Here is a 23,420-nt window from a genome sequence, read left to right as displayed (position 1 = left end):
TGGTACCTGTTGTTCTCGGCTGTAGACCCTCCTGGTTCAGACTGGCCACTTGGCTGTGGCACTAGCTCATTACCTTGCAATCCCCTCGGCCCATCTGAGGCAGCCAGAGGGGCAGGGCCAGCTTTCTCTGTTGGCTCTTCCAACCACCCAGACTGGCCTGTGGTTGTTTGTTTTAGACTGATAGGAAAGTGTGTTTGCGTCTCTTAGGCCAGGGCCACACGCTGGCCCCAGGCACAGTGTCTGTCTGATTCCCTGTGACATTGAATTTCCTGTCTTTGGGTCATTTTGGAGAGGGAAGGCAAGGCTGGCCACCATTCTTGGAACCTGTATGCTGGCTCCTCCCTGTGTCTCTCTCCTTTCTGCTCAGCCTGTCTAGCCCGGAAGATTCAGGGTTTTTTTTTTTTTACTCTTTCAGCTCTCGCAGATGAAGCTGGCTTCTACTTCTTCAATGGCAACTACAAGGTGGACAGCCCCAAGAACTTCAACATTGCTGGCACAGTGGTCAAGTACCGCCGGCCCATGGATGTCTATGAGACTGGCATTGAGTACATTGTGGCTCAGGGACCCACCAACCAGGGCCTGAATGTCATGGTGCGTGTGCCACAGTCTTAAGAGACAGTAAGGGTTGTGGGCACTGGCTTCCCAGAATCCAGCTGCAGACTGGGGCTTGGGGGCCGGGAACTCACGGAAGTATTGTTGTAGCCTGGGGTGGGGGTGGGGGTGGGCTTGTTCATTTACTCACCTATTCATTGGTCACGTTCTCATTCATTTACGCACTCAGATTTTAGCTTACTTACCTGATTTCCCATTGATTCATTAATTCATCTATCCATTCACTTGCTTGCCTTCTATCATTCATTCATTCATTCATTCCATCAGTACCACTGTTCTGTGTCAGCCCATTCTGTAATCACTGGGAACCTCATGGGAAGCAAAGGACAGGTGGCTGGACACACTTCCCATGTTTCAGTTGGGTCTTTATGTCCCGTAGGTCCATACTGCCTACGGTGTTTTAATTGCTTGTGTGGCCCCTTCCTCCCCTGGTTCTTGATGCTGTGAGCAGTAGCAGGGCAGAGTTTTGGACCTGCTCTGCAGCTAGTGTTTTTCCACAGCTGGCATCAGGAAATGCAAGCCACTGTAGCTTCTCACCCCAGATCCTTGGATACGCAGAGTGATTGTCCCTGAAATCAGGGCCATCACGATGAGCAGTTCTGACATTCTTTGAGACCTTCCAGGTGTCTTCTGGACTTCTGATCCCACCGCAGTGGGTTCTCCAGCCCCACATTGTGTGTATAGAACCCGGAAGGGTTTGTGTAGTCACTCACCTATAAGATACAGAAAATCGAAGGCAGGTCTGCCTGGGCACGGTCTACTTGTCTGCTGCCCTGCTTTGCTGGAGACATCTCATGCAGGAATTCCATGACATCTTTCACACCCCACCCACACAGGCGTCTCTGCTGCTCCTACAGTGGGCTGTTTGTACCCCGGCTGGGTCTGCACAGAGCCTCCTCTACCGTGCTCCACAAAGCATAGGCGACATTTTAAGTTGCTGCTGATGTTACTGCACGTGGAATGCACCACCCCCAAAATTCCTGCTCATGGTAGAGGCTGCAAACTGTGGTACCAGCTTGGTGTCCTATAAGAGTGGCCCTGCTGCTTTGAATTACATGATGACTGGATCACAGCTGTGTACATTTGCTGTGATCCGCCCAGGTAGATGGAAACCGCTCTTGGAGGAATAGAAGGAGGCTATTTACCAGATATACCCAACCCAAGGCCATGTTAATTTGCTCTAGAAAAGTCACCACATCTGTCACAAACCTCAGTAAGGGTCACTGCTTGGTTGAGCTTACGGCACTTGATTGTACTCTGATGAGAGATCACTGAGGTAATTTTAGTACTGCCAGGGACCAAATGTAGGCTGCTTCCTGCTCCTTTGTCCTTGAGGTAATAATGCCTGGCACTGACATTTATTTTTTTTATTTTTTTTTTTTGTTTTTTATTTTTGGTTTTTCGAGACAAGGTTTCTCTGTGGCTTTGGAGGCTGTCCTGGAACTCACTCTGTAGACCAGGCTGGCCTTGAACTCACAGAGATCCGCCTGCCTCTGCCTCCCGAGTGCTGGGATTAAAGGCATGCACCACCAACACCCGGCTGGCACTGACATTTATGATATCCCAGGAGGCAATGGTATCTGATTTGCTCTCTTGGATATGTCAGGTGTGTCCACTTAGCACTGCCAATAGAAGGCTGTGACCATCACTTATACATTTGAGGACTAGGGACCCAGTGGACACACGGCCAGCCAGATGTAGGCCACCCCTTTGGTCATTACTCATCCAAATGCTTACAATGAAGACAGCAATCAATGGTGGTTAGGGTCCACAGTCAACAGGGACAACTCAGGCCTGGCTCCAGAATGTCTAACCTTCTCTCCAGGCAACAACAGAGTAAATAGACAGCTGTTGGCCTTGGGGGAGAGCTGTGGGTCCCTTCCTTGTTCAGTGGATTCTGAATCTAGAAACTGGTTCAAGAAATGGGGACAAGGGTCATAACCTTGCCTGGATGGCTGCTTCTGCCTCCTTCTCCTCCAGCTTGGCCTGTGCCAGTCAAGAAGGACCTCCTTTAGCCTATTTGTCCATTCCCAAGGTGTGTTTGGCATTTTGTCTACTGTTAGCTATATCTCTGTGTCTTGTCACTCTTACTGACTGCCATTGAGATACTGAGTCTGCTTTGTGATTGGGCCATGTGTGCGTGTGTGTGTGTGTGTGTGTGTTTGTGTAAGGGAGCATGGATGCATTGGAAGATCACAGGAAGACTTCAAGTGCCTTCTTCATTAGTGTTTTTCTATTGGGACAGGCTCTCTCACTGAGCCTGAAGCTCGTTACTTCCCTTAGGCTGGTTGGCTAGCAAGCTCCAGGGATCTGCCTATCTCTGTGCTCCAATGGAGGCGTTACACACCTACCAGCTCTTACATGGGTGTCGGGTTTTAAATGCCTGTCCTCATGCTCCCACAGCAAGTACACTTAACTACTGAGCTATCTGTCCAGCCCCTCTGTTACTGTTTTTTGTTACTCACAGTTGTCGATTCCAGGCTTGCCCTTTTTTGTTTGCTTGTTTGTTTTGTTTTTGTTTTGCAAGACAGGTTTCTCTGTGTAACAGTCCTGGCTGTCCTAGAACTCACTTTGTAAATCAGGCTGGCCTCGAACTCATCAAGATCCTCCTGCCTCTGCTTCCCAAGTGTCAGAATTAAAGATGTGTGCCATAACCACCCAGCTTAAGGGCCTGCCCATTTCTACAGCTTCTGGGGAGTCCAGAACTTGCCACCATCTCTTGCCACCAGGCCTGACATGTGAGAGTGTCCCATATTGTCCCTCTAAATGAACAGAATGTTCTGGGCTTTCTGGAAGAAGTGGTCACCCAGTGAGTTCCCTGCCCTTGGATCAGTTCTCTTGAATTCGAACTGTGTGGGCCTTATTCACTCCACCCTCCCTGTTAGCAGGCCAGCATGTTATTCCAGAGTGTGAGAGTTCTCCTAGAGGGCCTCAGGAGGAACAGTCTATTCTCTAGGACTTTCCTGATGTGTGAAGGACGTGACTTTACCAGAGCCTTTGGTCTGGTGCTCGGGAGAGACCAGGCAAGGCCCAGAGGAAGGCCAAGGTTAGGAAGGGAAGCTTTTCACGCCTTCTCTCCTAAGACAGCATTAGCTGCTGAGGGAAGGACAGTGCCTTCCCAGTCCCAGGCCATTCAGGACAATCGAGATTTCACCACTTCCAAGCATCCTGACCCAGATCTGTCTTTGCGGTGGGGCCCCACTGACCCGGCCTGACCCTGTCTGGTGAAGCAGACCCAGCAGGGCGAGAAGCTGACGTGGGTTCCCCCTCTTCCACCTTTTCTGCACCGAAGCTCTAGGCATCAGAGTCTCTTAACCACACCTGCAGCCATCTGGCCAGCCTGAAATGGTGTTGGTTCTCTTTGTCATCTTGCTCCAGTGGAATGCCTCCCATAGTCCCTGCTCCGGTCCCCAGCCACCCTTGAGACGTCATCCCAGTGGTGGCCATTCTTCCCCCGGTGTCCTGCTCTGGCTTATCTTGGCACAGCTTGGCTCTCTGTGGTTTATTTGTCGTCACCCTTCCAGGGCCTTGGTGTGCCCTGTGGCCCCCTAGTCCCACTGCCAAATCCACTCCTGCCAGCCCCCAGATCTTAGGGCAGTGACTAGGAACACGGACTTTGAAGTCTGTCTAGGGGAGAGGCCACACTGGCTTGTGGCATCTGCAGAGGCCTTGACTATCTCCCACGAGCTCCATGTCCAGCTAGCTGATCCTTCGATGCTGTCTTGAACGGAGGTGTGGTCTGGATTTTAGTACATCAGCTACCCTAGGCATCCTGGGCAGATGCGATGAGACCAGTGCCTATTAGGATTTCTGGCCTGTGATGGCAGTGACATGAGTGTGCCCCTGTCCTCTGTCCCCAAGGTGGCCTGCCCCTCTGTCCCTTTTGGTGCGCCTCATTCACAGTCTCTGGGCACAGCTGCCCTAGGACATTTGCATGAGGCCACATTCTCGGATCAAGTGTGATTCCCTGGGAAAGACTCGGCTGTGACCAGGGCTGCTTTTGTCTCAAGAGGCATTTGGTGCTAAGCAGGGGCGAGGAAAGGAGCCAGGTCTCACTTCTTCTCCTTCCCCAGGTGTGGAACCAGAATGGCAAAAGCCCCTCCATCACCTTCGAGTACACGTTGCTGCAGCCACCACACATGCACCACCTACAGCCTGTCTATTATAGCTTCTCCGAGCCAGCCTCCGAGAGCACAGAGAGCACCGAGGGCCAGGAGCTGGACAGTGCCAGGCTGCTGGGCTTCATGCAGCATAACAGCTCGCTCTACCACCAGGCCTCCTCAGAGAGGCTGGGCCTCAATAACAAGCTGTTTCAGCCTCCAGCCCCTGCAGTAGAGCTGGGTCCGAGCAGAGGCCAGGAGACCAACGAGGTGTGCGAGCGAGCCAGCGGTGGGGTCTGTGAGGGACCTCCCAGGGGCAAGGGCTTCCAAGGTGAGAAAGAGGAAGAGTGGATATGGGAAAGGACAGGTCTCCCCGGGAATAGAGGCCTCAAGTGAAGAGTGTTGGTCCCGTTTGAAGCCTGCAGAAGAGGCTCAAGAGAGTTGCCAGTTGCTTGCACGTTCTCTCTGGGCAGGCACAGAGTGAAGTCTGAGGCAATACAGTCGCAGCTCAGAGTCTGCAGACTGACTATAGACTCCCCTTGCACACCGAAATTCTGAGCTTCTCAAATCCCTGTGTGCAGTAGTGTGGTGTGTTTGCATAGAACCCCTCCGTGCACACTGGTCCCCACAGCTGACCCCAGCCCTAGATGCAGTGTGTGTGTGTGTGCTGTGCTTAGCGATGACACTAAGTCGTAGCATGGTGACACGTGACAGGACCTATACATCAGTGGATTAGTTACTTGTCTGCTTGCTGTGACAAAATGCCTGAGAAAAGCATCTTCAGGAAGGAAGGGAGGCTTTCTTTAGCTCACAATTCCAGGAAATACAGTCCGTCGTGGCGGCAGGAGCTTGAGGTAGCTGGTCACATTGCATCCACAGTCAGGAAGAAGAGAGAGATGGAAGCTGGTGTTCACTGTCTCCTTTTACACAGGATGGTGCTGCCCACAGTTCTGGCAGGCCTTCCCTCCTCAGTCGACCTGATCTAGACAATTCCTCATAGACAAGTGCAGAAGCCTATATATCCTTGGCGTCTCAGGTTGACAGTCAGTATTAACTGTCAAAAATCGCTTTAACATAGATGTAATTCTTCTTCCTCTTCCTCCCCCCTCCTTCCCTCCTTCTCCTCCTCTTTTTCGTTCTCCTCCTCCTTGAGACAGGATCTCGATGGAACTTGCTATATAGAGAAGGCTGGTCTCAAATTCATAGAGACCCATCTTTCTGCCTCTGCCTCCCCAGTTCTGGGATAAAGTTGGGCACCACCAGGCCCAGCCAATATGCAATTCTTTTTCCAAGATATTTTGATCCTTCACTACCTGATTTTTAGGATGTAGGCCCCCACATCTGCAGAGGGTGAACCCCCACATCTGCAGAGGGTGAACCCCCACATCTGCAGAGAGTGAACCCCCACATCTGCAGAGGGTGAACCCCATCAGGTTGTCTGAGTCTGACAGAAGAGATGGGCTTAGAGAGGAGGTAGTCTGTCAGCTCTTCCACCCATTGGAGCCGGAAGTCAGTTTTAGCTGGTCTACCCCATGACTCACTTGGATAGCACTGGACCCCAGGAAATGGATGCTGCTGGTGGCTCCGGGTGTCTGGCTCATATATGCTTCTCCCCCATGCTGGACTATTTGAGGTTTATGTGTCTGTGTTTGCTCTTCTTAGGCAGACACTAGTCATAAGTTTAGGGCTCACCCTAAATTCAGTTTATATTATTTCACGAGCCTATAAAGATCCTCTTTCCAAGCCAGATCTTATGCTGAGCCCCCAGCTGAGCCTGGGCTCTGGGGACACTGCCTAACCCTCTGCTATGGCCACTGGGTTTCCTCCACTTCATGCTGTTGGCCAACTGTGTCTGATGGAGTAGAACCTGGGAGTGCCTAGTTTTTTCCACTGCCCCACCAAGTCATCTCCATTATGTAATTCACCTGTCGTACCGGGGAATGTGGAGGGGGAGGGGCAGCAAAGACCAGCACATTAGCAGCTATGGATATTGAAACACCCGTCTCTCTGCAGACCGCAATGCCACTGGGATAGCTCTCTCAGGGGACAAGGATGACCAGGAGGTCGATGCGCGTTTCACCTCCCAGGAGCCTCTCTCAGCCAACGCCATCTCCGATCAGCTCTTGGGCACTGGCTCTGACTCGGAAGAGTTCTCTCTCAATGAGACCATGAACAGCATCTTTTCCCAGGGAGCCCCAAGAAACTCCCCAGCTGAGAGCCTCTATGTGGATTACGAGGAGAACGAGGGACCTGCTGCCTACCTGATCAATGGGTCTTACCTGGAACTGAGCAGTGACAGGATCAATACCTCCTCTGAGGCCCCGTTCCCCAACACCAGTGCCAGCCTCCCCACCTTGTCTGGGAACAGGACTCACAAGGCTAGGTAAGAGGCACTTTTCCTTGTCCTGTTTTAGTTCCCAAGGGGGTCTGGCCAGAAGGTTCAGGGACCTGGAGGTAAGTGAGAGAGAGCCATGCTTCCCTGTGACTTTGACATGAGGTTATGGGCCTGGACTGTAGCATGTCTTTCTGAAAGGTAGGCTCATGGGTCTTATGCGTCCCCAGCAGTGATTGCTTCAACTCATAATACTGACCATGAGTTGAAGCATGCTGGAGTTATGCTGCTAACAGCCTCCTGGTGCTGGGATGGACTCAGTCTTTAATGTACATAGATCAGGGAGTGATCACAGCCACCCTTATTGTTAGGTTCCTAGGAACTCAGAAGCGGAGGCCAAGCTGAGTGCACAGAGACTAAGGATTTGGGGTCCTGGGTTCTATGTCTGGACAGTCATTGAAACGTGGTTAGTAGGCACAAGTTGGGCTCTACCTGCAGCCTCTCAGTTGAATATGGAGCCTCAACAGCAGCCCTCACCCCAACCAAAGAGAAAATGATAGCGGAACCTGTGGCTCTTCCCCTGACGGGAGTCCCTGAATCAAAGTTAGGAACAGGCTGGAGCTGCTCGCAGAGTGGGCCTATGCAGTAAGCTGGCGTCACAGGCAGACAGTAGCTATGGCTTGGGATGTCCATAGAATCAAGGTTGGGGACATGGAGAGTGAGGTTGGAGATCCACAAAGAGGAGGGCCTGGGCATGGCTACCCAGCCAGGGCTAGGCTAACGGGGCCTTCTGGGCTTGTGCTGTTTGGGAGCAGGTGACCCTGGCCGTTTCATACCAGTAACAGAGAACGTCTCCAGTTACTAGAGTCATTTCTCGCGTGCCTGGGTGTGCAGCAAGGCTCCTGTAAACAGCCAGGATCAGAAGTTTTAGCCTCTGGTGGAGGATGAGGACTGAAGATGGGAACCAGCCTATTGACTTTTGTTTTGTTTCCTGGAAATCCATGCAAAATCTTGAGATGCGCTCTATCCCGATCAAGGGAGGCTGAAGTTGGGGTTCGATGGAAGATTTGACGGGTGACAGGGTTTAGGCCACCTCTTACACTTTTCTAGGGTTTGAGGGTAGTAAGGCTGGAGGATATGCTGTTGCCTCTTCTCTCACACTGCTTTCTGAAGCCTTATTTCCAAGGGCTGGTGCATACCAGGGACCCTGCCTGATGAGCTCTGACTAGATGGGATTCTGAGCTGGCCACTTAACCCTGACCTTGGAACCATCAAAGCTTCTATAGGCCTCTTCCTAGTTCTGGGGACCCAGTGGCTGGGGATGAAAGTCAGGCTTTTCCCTGGGGGCACAGGATCAGAGACTTACAGAAGTCACAGGCAGTGGTGATGGGCAGGGTGGTTCTGAATCAGAGAGCACCTGCTTTGTTACCTAGCCAGTCTCTCTGGGCTGCTGGCTCTCTCTGTATCTTCCTTGGGGACAACAGAGATGAATATATATGTGTGTGTGTGTGTGTGTGTGTGTGTGTGTGTGTGTGTGTGTTCATGTATGATGCACATCAAAGACCCTAGGTATGGATGCTCCCAGTTAGTCACAGAGCCTCCGAGATTTGGGGAGGGACCTCCCAGGACTCATAGCCCAAGTGGTGACAGCAACCGAGCACTCTGGGTAGGTTTGTCAGGTGGCACAAAGTCCCTCTCTTTTATCTGTCTGTGATGTGGGCTATGCGAGTGCTTGTGCGGTACAGCGAAGGGCAGGCCACTTCATGGCAGTTGGATACATCTCTGTTCTCTTCTAGGCCTCATCTTCTCTGGCTGTCATTGATCTGGTGGCCCAGCAATGCAATGCCTCACAGGCCAAAGTCACACACAAGCTGTTGAGAGCAGGGTAGGGCCCAATCAGGTGTCTCCAAGTTGTCTGGATCAGGCCTTAGGGACTACTTCTTTCCCCCTGAGAGGTTTGGAATACCTTGAGTGGGTGCTCTAAGCAGGTCCCAACGGAGTGCCCATGGTCCAGAATCTCTAAGCCACATTTCAAAGTGTCTGTCTCTTCTTATCCTGTCCCCCTAGCCCCTGGGACAAACTGATTCCCAGAGCCAGTCATTAAAACAGATTGTCAGCACTCAGAAAAGTGCAGCTCAGCGAGGTGCCCAACCAGCTGCCATCAAAGGATGCTGCTGCTGGGGACCAAAGATGGTCTGGGGAGATAATGGGCTGAGGGAGGCCTTGGGGGAAACTACCAAGCCGAAATAGCCATGTCTCGGAGTGTTGTCCAAACACAGGAAGTGGAGTCTGCTCTGGGATCGGGTGAAATCAAAGGGGCAGCCCAGAAAGGAAGGGCTATTTTCATCTTCTAGAAAGGCTTCAAACAATCCCGGGAGGGGCTGTCACCAGACTCTTTGGGAACAGGCGTCTGGGATGCAGAGACACACATCCCTCTCTGAAGCCTGGAGCGGGGTAGGAAGAGAGTTTCTGGTTCACTTATAAACAAACAGTCATTTCAGAGATTCTGCTCTCTGGGGCTTTCAGGAGCCTGTATCCCGCCAGGCACTGGGCAAGAACCCAAAAGTAGTGGCCACCGGTATCTTGGAAACCATCACCGTGGAGAGCAGGACCCTTCCAGATTGGGGTGGTGATGGTTTCTAGGGTGTGGTGCTCCTTGGAGCACCTTCCAGCAAGGAAACCTGTTAGGTGCTGTACTGAGATTCAAGCAGCACCCAGCACCCCACACGTGCTGGAGAGTGGGTGTAGACAGCCCCTCCAGAAATACCTTTAGGGCTTAAAATCCCAAGGGTTATTTTGAACCTGGCGGCTAGCTCTTGAGTCAGGAATGAGTCATGCGGGCTGTGGCTGGGAATGTGTAATTACATAAAGACGGAGGAGCTTCTGCACCGACTGCATCTTCTCTCTTTTTGTTCTTGGAAGGAATTTAAGGCTGCCGAAAGCAGTGTGGGGGGCCCAGACAGCTCCGGTGTTGTCCGGGTCAAGTCTTATGGACTGATTCTTCTCCCCAGTTCTTCCACAATGAGAGATTTGGCCCACCCTCAGTTGGTGCTCTAAGTGGGTCCCACTGGGAACTCAGGTCTGGGCTCCTTTGCTTTGAGTTGAAGTGTCTTGGATGCCCTCCTCCATGTTAGAGTACTGTTTGTAATCAGGGAGGAGGGCACAGCGTCCCCTGGATAGACCTGGCTCAAGGGTGCTTCCGTCTGAGCCCCAGGAGAGGCGTCCCAGACCCCCGCCTCCCTCCTTCCTGCAGGCACCTCTCCTTCTGAGAATTCACAGCGTCACGACTGAGGCGCCTGTTGGTAGATCATTTCCTGGGTTCGCAGAGCGTGACGTGCTATCAGGGCAGCGTTCGTCCTCAAAGCACTCTCTTGGGAATCGTGAGCCAATCGGAGCAAAACACGGGTGCAATTCTCACCCACTTGACTAACAGTCCTGACAGATGTCTCTGCCACAGATTCAGCCAGAATGGCTTTTAGAATGTAATGGCCTATAACACCCACAATCCTCCAGTGACTGTAGTCCCCAGGAAGGAGACCAGTCCATTTAAGTCCCGTGAAAGGTGTCAGTGCACAGCCTTTAGCTAGGCCCTCTTAGTTCCAAGGAAAGTGGAGTTGGCCTACGCAGCCTAAGGAAGCTGCTATCGACAGAGCAGGGGCCTCAACTGCTCTTCTTGGCTACGGGGGTCATGGGACTCAGGGGCTGTATTGAGCAGACGTTCTGGGTGGAGATAATTCCGCACAGCTTCTTCCTCCCCCTGCAGAGTCCCAAATAGCCTGCACAGAGGGTGTTGAGGCTGGTTCAAAGAAGCTAACAGTCCTAACAATACTTGGCTATGGCCGCCAGAGTTCTGGCCAAGAATCATAGCTGTTGGCCGGCCGGCCCCCAGCTGGCCTGTGCAGCCATCGCTGACCTGAGCTGCAGTACGGGACTAGGCCGCTCTGCCTCCTGCAGCTGGGCTTTGTGAGTTTGAAAATTGGAAGCTGAATGGCTGGTGTCCCCATTCATCAGAACCGCAGCTGAGGGCAGCAGCTGGGGAAAATTCTGGAACATCTCAGCCCCCAGGGGCCTTCTGAGATTCCTTCTGGGGTGGGAAGAAGGAATCCGCTGGCCGATGTGAGATGCGGCGAGAAGCGTGTGAGGGCTAAAGAGGCGGTTGCAATGTTGGTGAGTCCCCTCATGGCTCAGGGTGCCTCTGAACCAACAGAGTGCTCGTTCGGTTCCTGAGACGGGAAATGCACGCTCAGTGCCAACATGTGTGTCTCTTTGTTGTTGTTCTAGGGGTGGGAGCCCTGGGCTTCATAGAGGGCACCGTCTTTAGGAGAGTGGAGCCTCGGAGGGGCGTCCATCTGCTTGAGAAGGAAGTCTCCGGGCATCTAGCTCTCTTACCACACTCTCTGACCTTGTTTCAGGACCAGACCCAAGGCGCGCAAACAAGGTGTGAGCCCAGCTGACATGTACAGATGGAAGCTCTCATCCCATGAGCCCTGCAGCGCCACATGCACCACAGGTACTGAGCCCAGAGCCACTGGGGCGCCTTCTCTGAGCCTGAGAGGCTCTCCATTCTCTTCCGTCCCAACCCACTTCCTGGGAGTTTGCCTGGCTTCTTGGTCTGGGAGGAGGAACGGGATGGCAGGAGTTGGAGGGTCCCAAGAGCACCCTCGTTCCCACGGCATGCAGAATGACAATCAGGTCCAGGCCCCTCTGTCAGCCTTAACTATTCTCTAACATCTCAGGAGAGGGATTCTTCATAGTGAAGATGGGGGACCTTCAGCTTTGAGGTTCTGCTCACGCCGGCCCTGCCCCCAAACGCGCAACGATGCCCTGTACTCAACAATTTGGAAGCAAGCAAACAGCTTGGGGTGGGGGAGCATTTGAACCACACTGACTACTGTATCATACCCCAGGCTCTCAGCAAATTGCTACTGACTTCTAGCTGTAAAATGGAATCTGCCTTGGCAAAGGTGCTTGTGGGATAAATGAGAAGAAACAACCAGCCTCGTATAAATTCAGCCACTGAGCACCATTGCCCCACTGTAGGGCTCCAAGGCAAGGCTGAAGCTGGCACTAGCCCAGAAGCAGCCCAGATGAGCCCTGTGACCTGCCTTTTTCACAGGACCAAACTTCATGGCAGGTGCTGTGGCCTCAGCTTCTCGCAGCCTGTTGAAGCTGGGTGTGGGCACACTATGGATCCTTCTAGCCACCCTGGCTGTGGGACTTCCCATGTGTTGTGACAGTGGAAACTTTCTGGAAGCTGGGGAGGTGACATCACTTGAGATGTCTCCAGGTTGAGGCAGTCTTGGTGGCAAGGGGCCTGATGAATGAGTCCTGCTAGATGATGTCTCCAGGGAGAGCATGACACTATTGTCTTTCAACACTTACACAGTGGCCAGGACAGGAAGCTGGGCTGTTGTATGCTGCCCACAGTGCAGAGCAGGACACAAGAAGAAAGGAAATAGGACAGATCTGATATTAGGGAAGGGATGAGTTCTGCTTTAGACAAATATCAGAAGCAGAGAGGCTTCTGTCACCTTAGGAGGCACTGACCCAATTGAGTAACACTAACAGGAAGGACAGAGAAGGGTCCACACTGTGGACAACTCACTGTCTCGGCCCCCTTTTGCCTAACCTCATTAGTTGCTTGGAAAACCCTGTGTTGCCAGGACTTCAATTTGATGTGCACAGCTGCAACCTTGTTGAAAAGCCAGGCCACGGTATGTGGGTTTTGCCAGCTGTGGGTGCACACGATGTCTGCAGATGACCTGTAGAGAGTCCTGGGCGCACCGGCTTCTCTCCCCCTTTCCTCATGCTGAAACCCCTTCTCAAGGCTGGGCTAGGTTGTGGGGCCTGTCTTCTCTGCACCCTGAGCCCATCCATGTGAGGGTCTTAAGTTTGTTCTTTTGGAACGGCAATGCTGTTCCTAAATGTCTTGGACTGGGCTTTGGAGTATGGCTCCTAGACTGTCCCTCAATCTCCCAGGGCACAGCAAAACTTCCCAGGATCAAGGAAATTGGTAGGACCATTACTGGGGATGGACATCTGGTCTTGTCTGTTTCATATATCAGGGTGCAAAGCCCACTTCAGAACAAGGTAAGGGCTCTGTGGTTTTAGGAAGTTTTGAAAGCTCCCTGCTCAAGACAGGTGTAAGGAAAAGGGGCCCAGAAAAGTGGCATTTTGATCTTGTAGCCTTTCTGGAAATTTCCCATTCTGGAGATGAGCAATCTGGGGCCATGACGAGTCTGGTTGGCCCTGCTGTGTGTTTCCATTCCATGTCAATGCATAACCAGGTACTTGGGGCAGCTGCACAAGTCTCCAGCCCTGTCTGTATGTCTCTGGGTCCCAGAACTAGTGTCTTTGAGGCCTGAAATGTTCCAAGTAGACCTGGCCAGGAAGCTGCCTCCTTTCCCAGCAGGCTGAAGAATGCACAACCCAGTGCTGGCGGGGAGGAGCCAGTAATTGCAGCCTGGCTTGGCTTTCATGAAACAAACAGACACAGACACAGACACACACACACACACACACACACAGAGACAGAGAGAGATACAGATAGGCAAACATACACACAGACACACACACAGAGGGACAGAGAGACAGATGCACACAGACACACAGACACAAACACACAGACACACACACATACAGACACACACAAAGAGGGACAGAGAGATAGAGAGACAGACAGACACAGACACAGACACAGACACACACACACACACACACACACACATGGCTTCTTCACAGGCTCCATGGTTCTGTCTAGGACTGGGGTTTGGAGCAGCAGAAGCCACTGGGGTTCAGATACCCTGGGAAGGCAGATGCTCCGAAAACCCCAGGAGGCTCTTACGCATACAGCTCCACACTGGCTTTCCCCAGCCACGCACAATCCTGGTATACCTTGCTCTGGGGCAGGGCATACTCACCCTTTAGACAGCCCACATGCAGGCTTGCTCTTAGGTGTAGGAGGTAGGTCCAGGAAATCCATATGGTTGGGAGAAGTCTTTTTATTTTTAATGTGTGTATCCCTCCCTATTCCCAAGTGATTTTAGAATTCAGGAATCCCAGAAAAGCCACAGAGGTAGTTAAAGACATGGAGGTGCTAGTTAGGAGATCTTCAGTAAGAGCTGGGGCTCCTAGTCTGATATCTTGAGCAGGGCTATCAAGTGCTGCAATGTTTTTGTTTTTTCCTACCTGCTTGCCTGCTCATATCCTACAGTGGGGTTTAACAGACAGATGCACATCAGAATACCTGGGTGTATCTTACTCTGCCTCCAAAAGGCTCATCTAGGTTTGTAGCAGGTGAGCGAGATGCCTTAGCTGGGCAAAGAAAGAGGTCAGAGGTCAGATCCTGAGACTCTGGTCCACAGAGCTTCCCCACCTCCAGATCTAGGTTATTACTATCCCCAACCCAAGAAGCAGAGATCTCTGAGTGGTCATGTGACCCATCCAAGACTGTAAGGTATTTGCTGTTAACCACACAGTTTACGGACTTTCGCGTTGCTCCAAACCTAGGAGTCATGTCCACGTATGCCATGTGTGTTCGCTATGATGGTGTGGAGGTGGATGACAGCTACTGTGATGCCCTGACCCGTCCTGAGCCTGTCCACGAATTCTGCGCTGGGAGGGAGTGCCAGCCCAGGTACCTGTCCTTGAGCACCCAGCTGGGTGACAGAATGAGCGTGTGTGTGTGTGTGTGTGTGTGTGTGTGTGTGTGTGTGCGCGTGTGTGTGTGTGCGTGTGCACACACACGCACACGCTCTGCTTTGCTCCTGTTATGAGCTAAGCTGTGGGACCATGTAGGGAGCAGAGCAGAGCACATGGGATGGTCACTAAATACTTTCCACCACAATGTGTTTTCCACATTGCTCCCTATTCTAGAGGGCTGTCTTTGTACCTGGGCTGACCTACAAGGCTAGGATCTCTATAAGCTAGGGAAGACCCACATCCCTGAAATATGAGTGGAGCCTCATCTTTCCAGCCCCCATGCCTCTTATCTTGTCTTCAAGGCAGAAGCGGAGCCTTGGTGTTGCTTCCAAGGAGCCATGTATTTCTGGCTCCCCAACATGGCCACATTCCTTCTTTTCTTCCGGCTGCTACATCTGAGCATTTGTTCCTTTCTGGAACAAAAGACCACAGAGCTGGCCTGCACTTGACTTAGATTCTTCTCCAAGTATGTCTTCTCAGAGGACCTGCATGGAGGAACACAGTCTTTTATAACCCCACACAGCATAGGGTTGGAGATGGGTGGTCACCCTGCACACTGGAGACGCCTTCTCTGGGTGTAGAGCTGGACTTCCACCATTGCCACGAAGAATCAGAGTCCAGAAGGGGCCACGGTCACCTGTGTGACCCCGCAGGGCAAATGAGGTCTGGGGCTCCGGGACACTGGAGTATGAACCTGAAGAGTAGACGGAATGGGAGCAGGGGACAGAAAGGACAAAGGAGGAAGGGTTGGAGGTGAGGGTTGGTGAAGGTGGCCAGGTCCCTGAAGGCCATGGGTACCTGCAGGACACTCTCCTGACATTCTGCTTAGGGCTACCTAACACAGGGTTATCATGGGCACAGTCCCCACTGGCTGGTCTCACCTCCCTCCAGTCCGGTTTGGCCTGTGTGATTTGGGGCCACTGAGGGCTGTCCTCACTCCTGAGGCAGGTGGGAGACCAGCAGCTGGAGCGAGTGCTCACGCACCTGTGGTGAGGGCCATCAGTTCCGCATCGTGCGCTGCTGGAAGATGCTGTCCCCTGGCTTTGACAGCTCCGTGTACAGCGACCTGTGTGAGGCCACGGAGGCCGTGCGGCCCGAGGAGCGCAAGATATGCCGCAACCCGGCCTGTGGGCCACAGTGGGAGATGTCTGAGTGGTCAGAGGTGAGAGTGTGCCGCTGCTGGGGTGGAGGCCCGTGCCCGAGAACAGACCCGTCATGAGGCTTCCCACCCCGGCTTCCTCGCAGTGTACAGCCAAGTGTGGAGAGCGCAGCGTCGTGACCAGAGACATCCGCTGCTCCGAGGACGAGAAACTGTGTGACCCCAGCACCAGGCCTGTGGGAGAGAAGAATTGCACAGGGCCTCCCTGTGACCGCCAATGGACTGTGTCAGACTGGGGACCGGTGAGGCTAGATTCGGGGCATGGGGCTAGTGACGGGTCCCTGACCTTGAGGCCTCGCCTTTCTGATCCTCAGTTTTCCCATCTATCTGTAGTGAAGGCACCAGGAGAAAAGTACAATGACCCCCCTTCCACTCTTCCAGGGACTCAAACCCCTGCCCAGAAACCAGAGTGGACATAACCATCCCACTATGGCACCTCTGTTTCCACCTCCTGTGACTACATATCTCCTTCTCCCCATCTTCCAGTGTGCATGCCTTCCCCCGGCTCTGTCTCTCTGCTTACTTTCCCTTCCTGTCTCTGTCTCCATCTGTTTCTCTCATCTGGAACAGGGCTGCTCATCTGCTAGGTAGGGTCCTCTCTTGCGGCGGGGGCTCGGGTGACCTTTTGAGCTGTGCTTTTCTCTGTGTGTGTTTTGCACTGAACATGTTATTTCTGTAATTAGAGCAGAAATGTTATTTCAAAAGCGGTTACCGTGGAAACTGCTTCCCCTGCACTGCCCTGGAGGCTGTTTCTCTTACTCGGGGATGATGCGGGTCGGGGGCTTGCGGGATGGTCCCTGCTTCAACCGGGCCCTGTGGCTCCTTATTCCAGTGCAGCGGAAGCTGCGGGCAGGGCCGGACGATCAGGCACGTGTACTGTAAGACCAGCGATGGACGGGTAGTCCCGGAGTCTCAGTGCCAGATGGAGACGAAGCCTCTGGCCATCCACCCCTGTGGGGACAAGAACTGCCCGGCCCACTGGCTGGCTCAAGACTGGGAGAGGGTGAGTATCCTGGGGTCTGCGTGGAGCCTCTCTCTGGATCACAGAGGGGATGGGGAGAAGTGGCCCGAGTGTCAACAGCAGGTCACAGGGAGGAATTCATGACAAGCTATGAAGAACAATTAACTAATAATTAACTTGGAAAAAAAGGTCAAAGAGATAGTAAGGCCGCTTCCTGTCTCCTCCCCCGGGGATGTCTGCAGGACCCCCGCAGAGTTTCTCTCTGAGCCCTGCTCTGGTGGACACAAAGAGACAGGGTGTGTTGGTTGCACACACTTTCAGCCCACAGGGTCTTGATGACCTTTCGCCATCACAACCCATTTGTCTTCTGCCCCAACATGTCCTTGTCACTAACTTGCCATTTCAGACAATTGCTCTCAGTCAGTGTTTTTCAGGCAGGCCACTGTTAACTAAATAATCTTGGGCCAAATTGCTTTCTGCAGAATTGATTTTGGCCTGATCATCCTTGGCCAAATTACATTAGCCAATTTGTTTCAAAACAGATGGTTTGGGCCTGATTGCTTTTGATCAAATCTGGATGGGGCCAAACGGTTACCGAACAAAGAGTCGTCAGCCAATCTCCCCTGTTGAAAGCCCTTGCCTTTTACCCAGATATCATTGACGGAGCCTTGGCCACCAGGGGTGCTGTGTCAGGTTCTGGTTTTCTGGGCTTCGGGGTCACTGACCCATCCTGTCTGGCCCCTTTCAGTGCAATACTACCTGTGGGCGTGGCGTGAAAAAGCGGTTGGTTCTCTGCATGGAGCTGGCCAATGGGAAGCCTCAGATGCGCAGTGGTCCTGAGTGTGGGCTGTCCAGGAAGCCCCCTGAGGAGAGCACGTGCTTTGAGAGACCATGCTTCAAGTGGTACACCAGCCCCTGGTCAGAGGTGAGCAACTCCCCCCCCCCCCCCCCCCACACACACACAGCTGCTTTAAGCCAGGCCTAGGTGCTGATCCTGCCACGTAACTTCCATCTTGGCCCATGCCCATCAAGCCTTCCTCCAAGCCTCAGTCAGCCAGGACGCTTGCCCCCAGATGCTTCTAGATCAGCTGGTGGAGAGCCACCACTGCCTGGAAGCCTTTGCTGATCTTATCCTGGTGTCCCTACAGCTCTTTTTGTGTGCCTGTCTGAGCCTGGTCACTTTTGGCTTAAAAAAAAAATGAGGCTTTTAAGCATTGTGTTTGGTAGCAAGTATGCCTGATATTCTCCAAAGGGTAGTGCAGTCCCGGTGGACACAGAGGGTAAGATTGGCTGAGGCATGGCTAAGGCAGAGGCATGAGACTTGGGCATACAAGTGGCAGAATGTGAGCCCTAGGTCAGAGGGCAGAGCAGCAGGCTGTCCGGACCCCTTGCTCCGTTCTACAGGCTCCTTAGCACGTAAGGCAGGATAGAGCTGAGCTCTCTGACCGTCACCTGTTGCCACAGAGGTCACTGAGGGCAGCTGCGGCCCAGCACTTGTCCCCAGATCTCTTTTCCAATTGTTACTTACCGAGAGGAAGAAACTGAAGTTGACAAGAGTTTTCCAGCTTGGGGCCCGAGTTTAAGGAGTGTTAGACATGGGGCTGAGGACTCTGCAAAGGGAAGGGGTGCAAACTGGTCCATCTCAGGAGTCCAGGGCAAGGAGCCTAAGGCGTGAGTAGCCTCAATTCACAGGCAAGCGATGGATAGGCAGAGAAGCAGTGAGTAGGAGGATGAGAGGGTCCTCTGCCCACATGGTGGGAGGGGTTCCCTGTGTAACCTCGGATGGTTACATCGAGGTAACTGCACCTCAGCTGCTCCTCACCCTGCCTGAGGAGTCACGTCACTCCCTGAGGTATGTCAGCATCCCCAGCCTTCCTAACACCACAGACACAGTCATACCTAGACGCCAGCTTCTGTTAACGCACATCAACATCTACATGCCGTTTCCTCCTCCTCGCCATCCCATAGCAACAGCATCTGTCCTGTGCAAGATAAGGGGAGTCCAGAACCATCTTTAAGCATCCCTGGGGAAGGCAGAGGACGGGACAGGACTGGGTAACCAAGGGTTTCAAGCTGTCTGTGGTTTTGGTTCCCGCATAGGTCAATTCTGAATGCTTAGGAATTGTAGTAGAGTACCAGATGGGGCCTGGAGCCCAGAGCCTCCATTGTGATGTTCTATAGTGTCCAATACCCCAACACATATGTCCTATCTGGGCTCAGATTCTGGGATGGATGGGTTACAAATTCAAGACTTGAAAGTCCAAGGGCTCTGTGAGGTGAGGCCCCAGCTGCTGTCCTTCTCAAGCATGGGCTTGGGAACTCCAGAGTTCTTACACACACGCACACACACACACACACACACTGTGGTGCCCACCAATTCCCATCACCCTGAAGGTAAGGAGGAAGGGAGGTAGGGCTGCGATTGCCTAGAGGGTGTGCGGCGGAGCTTGAGGACCAGCAAGTATCATTAGGGGAAGCAGGTAGAGACACTAGGTACCTCTGAAGTGATGATCCCCTCTGAACTGACTAGGCCTAGCTGGAGGTCTGGCTGTGGTCAGAGCAGCCCAATAATTCATGTACTTTGAGAATAACGTTGGTCTTAGGGTAGCTGTGTGGACAGAGCCTAAGTCAAGGACCAAGTTGGACAATGGGAGGGGAGGAGGATAAATAAGGAGGATCCCCAAAGTAGCCGTGAGCAAGGGGTGCTTCCCACATTGCCCTGAGGAGATAGCAGGAGCAGATGGAACACTATGCTGGATATAAGGGAGTCTGCGCTTTCTGCTCCTGGCTGGGGCAGTGTCCTTCCCTATAGCTGCCCCGTCGTGATGCATCAGATCAGTGTTCACCCAATTGTTCTGTCCCATCCATATCCAGGGACAGAGAAGCAGGTGTTAGGACCTGCTGGGAGCCCACTTATCTTCAGGGGCCTCTGCAAAGGAAGAGCGTCCTCTGATCCCCTGTGCCAAGCCAGCCTCTCCTCTCCTCAGGGCTGGTGAGCAGGCGGGTGGCCTCGTGCCAGCCTTCATCGGCTGTGTCTGGTAACCAGACTAGGGTGAGCCTGGGGTAGGGGCCTCCCCATACCTCAGGTTCAAGGCACGCCTGGGTGATGTGGGGTCACCACATCAGGGAACCACTGCCTACGGGATCTTGGCAGGGGAACACCAGGGCATTTGGGGTCAACAGCTGTCCCTGGTATTCTGGGCAGCTCAGCAGGCTTTCTGAGGGGAACATCTGGACTCAGTGTGGTGGCCCTGGAAATTGCATTGATTGGTCCATGGCAAACTCTCTGTGTCACTAATCTGGGACAGATGGAACCTGAGCACCCATCAGGTCATGGCTGGAACCCTCTCATAATGGAGCCAGGAGAACTGAGGCCGAGAAGCCAGACAGTGCCTTCCCTCCAGTCACCTCTGCTCAACCCCAGCGCAGGCTCCAGATTCCAAGGAGCGGGTGTGTCCTGGGCCAGCCTATGGACAGTTAGGGTGCAGAAGGAAGGATGCTGGGCGGTGAGATTCCCTGTCTCTGTTACCATGCGGAGCCCTGCTGTGTACCCACTGGTCTGTCTGTCTGTCTGTCCCACACCAGTGCACCAAGACATGTGGGGTAGGCGTGAGGATGAGAGACGTGAAGTGTTATCAGGGAACCGACATTGTCCGAGGATGTGACCCGTTGGTGAAGCCCGTCGGCAGGCAGGCCTGTGACCTGCAGCCATGTCCCACAGAGCCCCCAGGTGAGGAAAAAAAGAGTCTGTGCACAGGGTGGGGGCCAGCGGGAGCTGTGGGCAGAGCTAGGGTCTAGAGGACCCACAGGCATTAGTCAAAGGAAGCAGCTAGAGAAATGCACAGGTGCATCTTCAGGAGCGGTCTTCTCTGAGGGGGAGGCCTGCCTGGGACTCTGGGAACACATGCAAAGACCTGTGTCTTGGAAAAAGCACTGATCTGAAGTTTGGTTGGGGTAAACTGTGGAACAAGGGACCGGGACGACCTGACCCGAGCAGCAGGTACGACTCTCAGGAGGCAGGGAGGCAGGAGCTACGTGGTTTCTTGCTTGGGCTTGGAAAGACAGACAAGGTCCAGTCTCCAAAGTGGATGCCAAATGCAGGGGCACGTGGATTATATTTTTGGGAATACTGATGCGTGGAGACAGGAACCCACAGGCCCTGGAAGGGCTTGGACTTTTCAGAAGGGACCAGGGACTCTCCCAAATCCTAAGGTTTTACCCCCCAAGTGATCAGATTAAACCACCTAGTGAGGTCAATATTTTCCTGGAGAGGGACTTGGACTAATAAAGGGATAGCTGAGACACAGAACTGAAAATCTGTAGTAGCTGGGGTGCTCTGGACCTAGGCTGGGAGGCTCATCTGTTGACCTGTTCTGTTGTGACTCTTGGGATGTCCTCAATGAGGCAAGAGTTGGGGACCCCAGGAGCTGTTCCCCTTGGATCTCCTGGCATTTCATCTCTCCCCCTTGTATTGTGTCCTGTCCCCAGATGATAGCTGCCAGGACCAGCCGGGCACCAACTGCGCACTGGCCATCAAAGTGAACCTCTGCAGCCACTGGTACTACAGCAAAGCCTGCTGTCGCTCCTGCAGGCCTCCCCATTCCTAGCTGGTGCTATAGCCCCTGAGACCTGAGCACCCCAGCCTGGGGCTCTCGCCGGACGCCCACCCTGCAGGAGATCCTGGGCTGTGAAGACGTGACACAGAGCACAACTGACAAGAAGGGGCTTTTGACACTGCGGCCCTGTCTCTGCCTTGGGAGAGAGCCTCCGGTGCCCACCGGCCCCTTCTCCTGCTGCTGGAGGCTGTGCATGAACTCTTAGGATCCTGTGTCTGCGCCCACACGAGAGGGCCCAGAGTAGGCAGTACCTGCCCGTTTTCCAGGCCCTTCTCTGAGGAGGAAGAACCCTCTCAAAGTGACTTGCAGATGACCCAGGAAGGAGAGAGTCTCCCTTCTTTGGCCACCTTGGGCAAGGAGGGGTCTTGGGTCAGCTGAGGAGCCCAGGCTGCCCCCTGGCTCTGGAAGTATTGAAGGTACCCCGTCCTAAGGCATTAGTGCCGCCGTGCCTCCCCTCCTGGACTTCCTGTGCTGGATGGAAGGGACGGCCCCTGTTCTTGCGGTGTCCCTGCCACCCTCCTCACTACTCACTGGTGCATGTTAATAAAGTGGCTGTATTTATGGCAGTGTGCTGGGGTTTCACTCACTTGGGGCGGGAACGGTGGGCAGCCTCAGAAGCTTCAGGGAGGCTGTACAGGGTCCTTTGCTGGACAGTGGGTGCAGAGATGGGCGGCATCAGGGCAGAAAACAGACAAAGGCACCCAGAAGAGCAAGGAGTGTGCACAGACGGGTGCCGCGAGCCGCGGGGCAGTGTTGAGGTAGAATCTTGCATGAATCTCTAGCCTCTTTTTAGCTGCCCTCGGTCCGGGGCTTATGGCTGGGATGGATCGCAGGGTTACAGGAATGCTGGGGGGGGGGGCAGAGGGAACAGGAACGCTAGAAGATACAGGATAGGGTCAAGAGTACCTGGAACTGTGGGCTCAGGTTTCATGTAAGGCCATCTACAACTCCCTGAGGACCATCCTCAGGGCCACATGCACAGCTTCCCACATCAGGATGGCTCCTTGTGGGTGCAGAGACACCAGGGGACTATTGGGAGGTGCTGCTTCAGTCCGGCTTTTCTTGAGTGGAAGAGAGTGGAAAAGAAAACAGCGCACACATGCGGGTATGCACACACATGCACACACACACAGCCTCCAGTGAGGCAGGGGAAGACGGGGCTTAGTCTGAGATGGCCTTGGTTAGTCTCAACACCGAGGAGTCCTCTGGACCAGGTAGCAGAGAGGCTGGTGGCTGTCTCCTGTGCTTTGGGGTCAGTCTGCCCTGGACAGGTCTGCCGCTTAGCTCTGTTCCTGAAGGGCTTAGGGTTTTGGGGGGAACCTGAGGCAGCAACGCAGCCCAGTGTGTTATTGCTTCTCTGGGTGCCTGTACCACAGGGACTGAATCAAGATAGCTGCTCCTACAGATTTTGTTTTCTTCCCCCAAACCCAGAAGTTAGCAGTTTGGGAGACGGTTGTTCTTCAGGTCATCAGCTGGGCTCCGACAGAGCAATTTCCTTGTGTCTTGGGGGTTGGAGTCTCTGCCACACCCGAGTCCCATCGTTACCCCTCTGCCCGGCTCCTTCCTCCCAATTTCCTCCCTCTCTGTTGGCCTTTATTCCTAACTATGCTGGGCTGTGTCAGGTACACCACCAGTACTGGCTAGCTTCATCTCTTTTGAGTGCACCACTACGCTGATGCCAGCTCAGGGACAGTCAGCCACTTGTCCTCAAGAAGCATAGCCCGTCGTGTTCAATCTGCTCTTCAGGTTGGTTAACAACGACCTTGAAGGCCACCGGGGGCACTGGAGATCAAGGGTGGCTTGTTATGATGCCCTCTTTGCCTGAAAGCTGTTACAGCCCCTCTGGGTAGAGCTGGAACTCACCAGCTGGGCTGGGAAGGTAGACTCCATCTCATTCCTGAGAAGGTACCCATGGATGGACAGACAAGCAGCCTAGTGC

The 23,420-nt window shown here is 53.4% G+C and overlaps 1 protein-coding gene and 1 long non-coding RNA gene across 5 annotated transcripts in view; one reads left to right on the top strand and one right to left on the bottom strand.

The window, feature by feature from the left end:
• The window catches only part of Adamtsl2 (ADAMTS like 2), a 32,785-nt gene extending 10,743 nt beyond the window's left edge, over positions 1–22,042 (top strand). The window contains exons 9-19 of one of the 2 annotated variants that reach the window (XM_005085400.4): positions 416–591; positions 4,686–5,043; positions 6,726–7,095; positions 11,457–11,554; positions 14,554–14,680; positions 15,694–15,907; positions 15,991–16,146; positions 16,737–16,907; positions 17,614–17,790; positions 20,451–20,595; positions 21,354–22,042. In XM_005085400.4, the coding sequence (XP_005085457.1) occupies positions 416–591; positions 4,686–5,043; positions 6,726–7,095; positions 11,457–11,554; positions 14,554–14,680; positions 15,694–15,907; positions 15,991–16,146; positions 16,737–16,907; positions 17,614–17,790; positions 20,451–20,595; positions 21,354–21,472 (2,111 nt within the window). In that variant the 3' untranslated portion in view covers positions 21,473–22,042. Of the gene's footprint in view, positions 1–415; positions 592–4,685; positions 5,044–6,725; positions 7,096–11,456; positions 11,555–14,553; positions 14,681–15,693; positions 15,908–15,990; positions 16,147–16,736; positions 16,908–17,613; positions 17,791–20,450; positions 20,596–21,353 lie in introns of those variants that run through there. The other variant, XM_040745167.1, reaches the window with a different exon arrangement.
• On the bottom strand, positions 14,031–23,337 carry LOC121140317. 3 transcript variants are annotated; one of them, XR_005877097.1, is made up of 7 exons: positions 22,388–23,337; positions 18,765–18,847; positions 18,394–18,475; positions 16,664–17,728; positions 16,428–16,577; positions 15,730–16,078; positions 14,031–15,439 (listed from the first exon to the last, which is right to left on the bottom strand). It is a non-coding gene; the product is annotated as an uncharacterized LOC121140317 (long non-coding RNA). The 3 variants fall into 3 exon arrangements; XR_005877096.1 differs by lacking the exon at positions 22,388–23,337 and having other exon boundaries at positions 18,765–20,453; XR_005877095.1 differs by lacking the exon at positions 22,388–23,337 and having other exon boundaries at positions 18,394–20,453.
• Positions 23,338–23,420: the final 83 nt, after the last annotated feature.

The sequence above is a fragment of the Mesocricetus auratus genome, unplaced genomic scaffold (assembly GCF_017639785.1).
Source record: "Mesocricetus auratus isolate SY011 unplaced genomic scaffold, BCM_Maur_2.0 Super-Scaffold_100004, whole genome shotgun sequence".
Lineage (NCBI taxonomy): Eukaryota > Metazoa > Chordata > Mammalia > Rodentia > Cricetidae > Mesocricetus > Mesocricetus auratus.
This window is presented reverse-complemented; position numbering and strand designations above follow the sequence as displayed.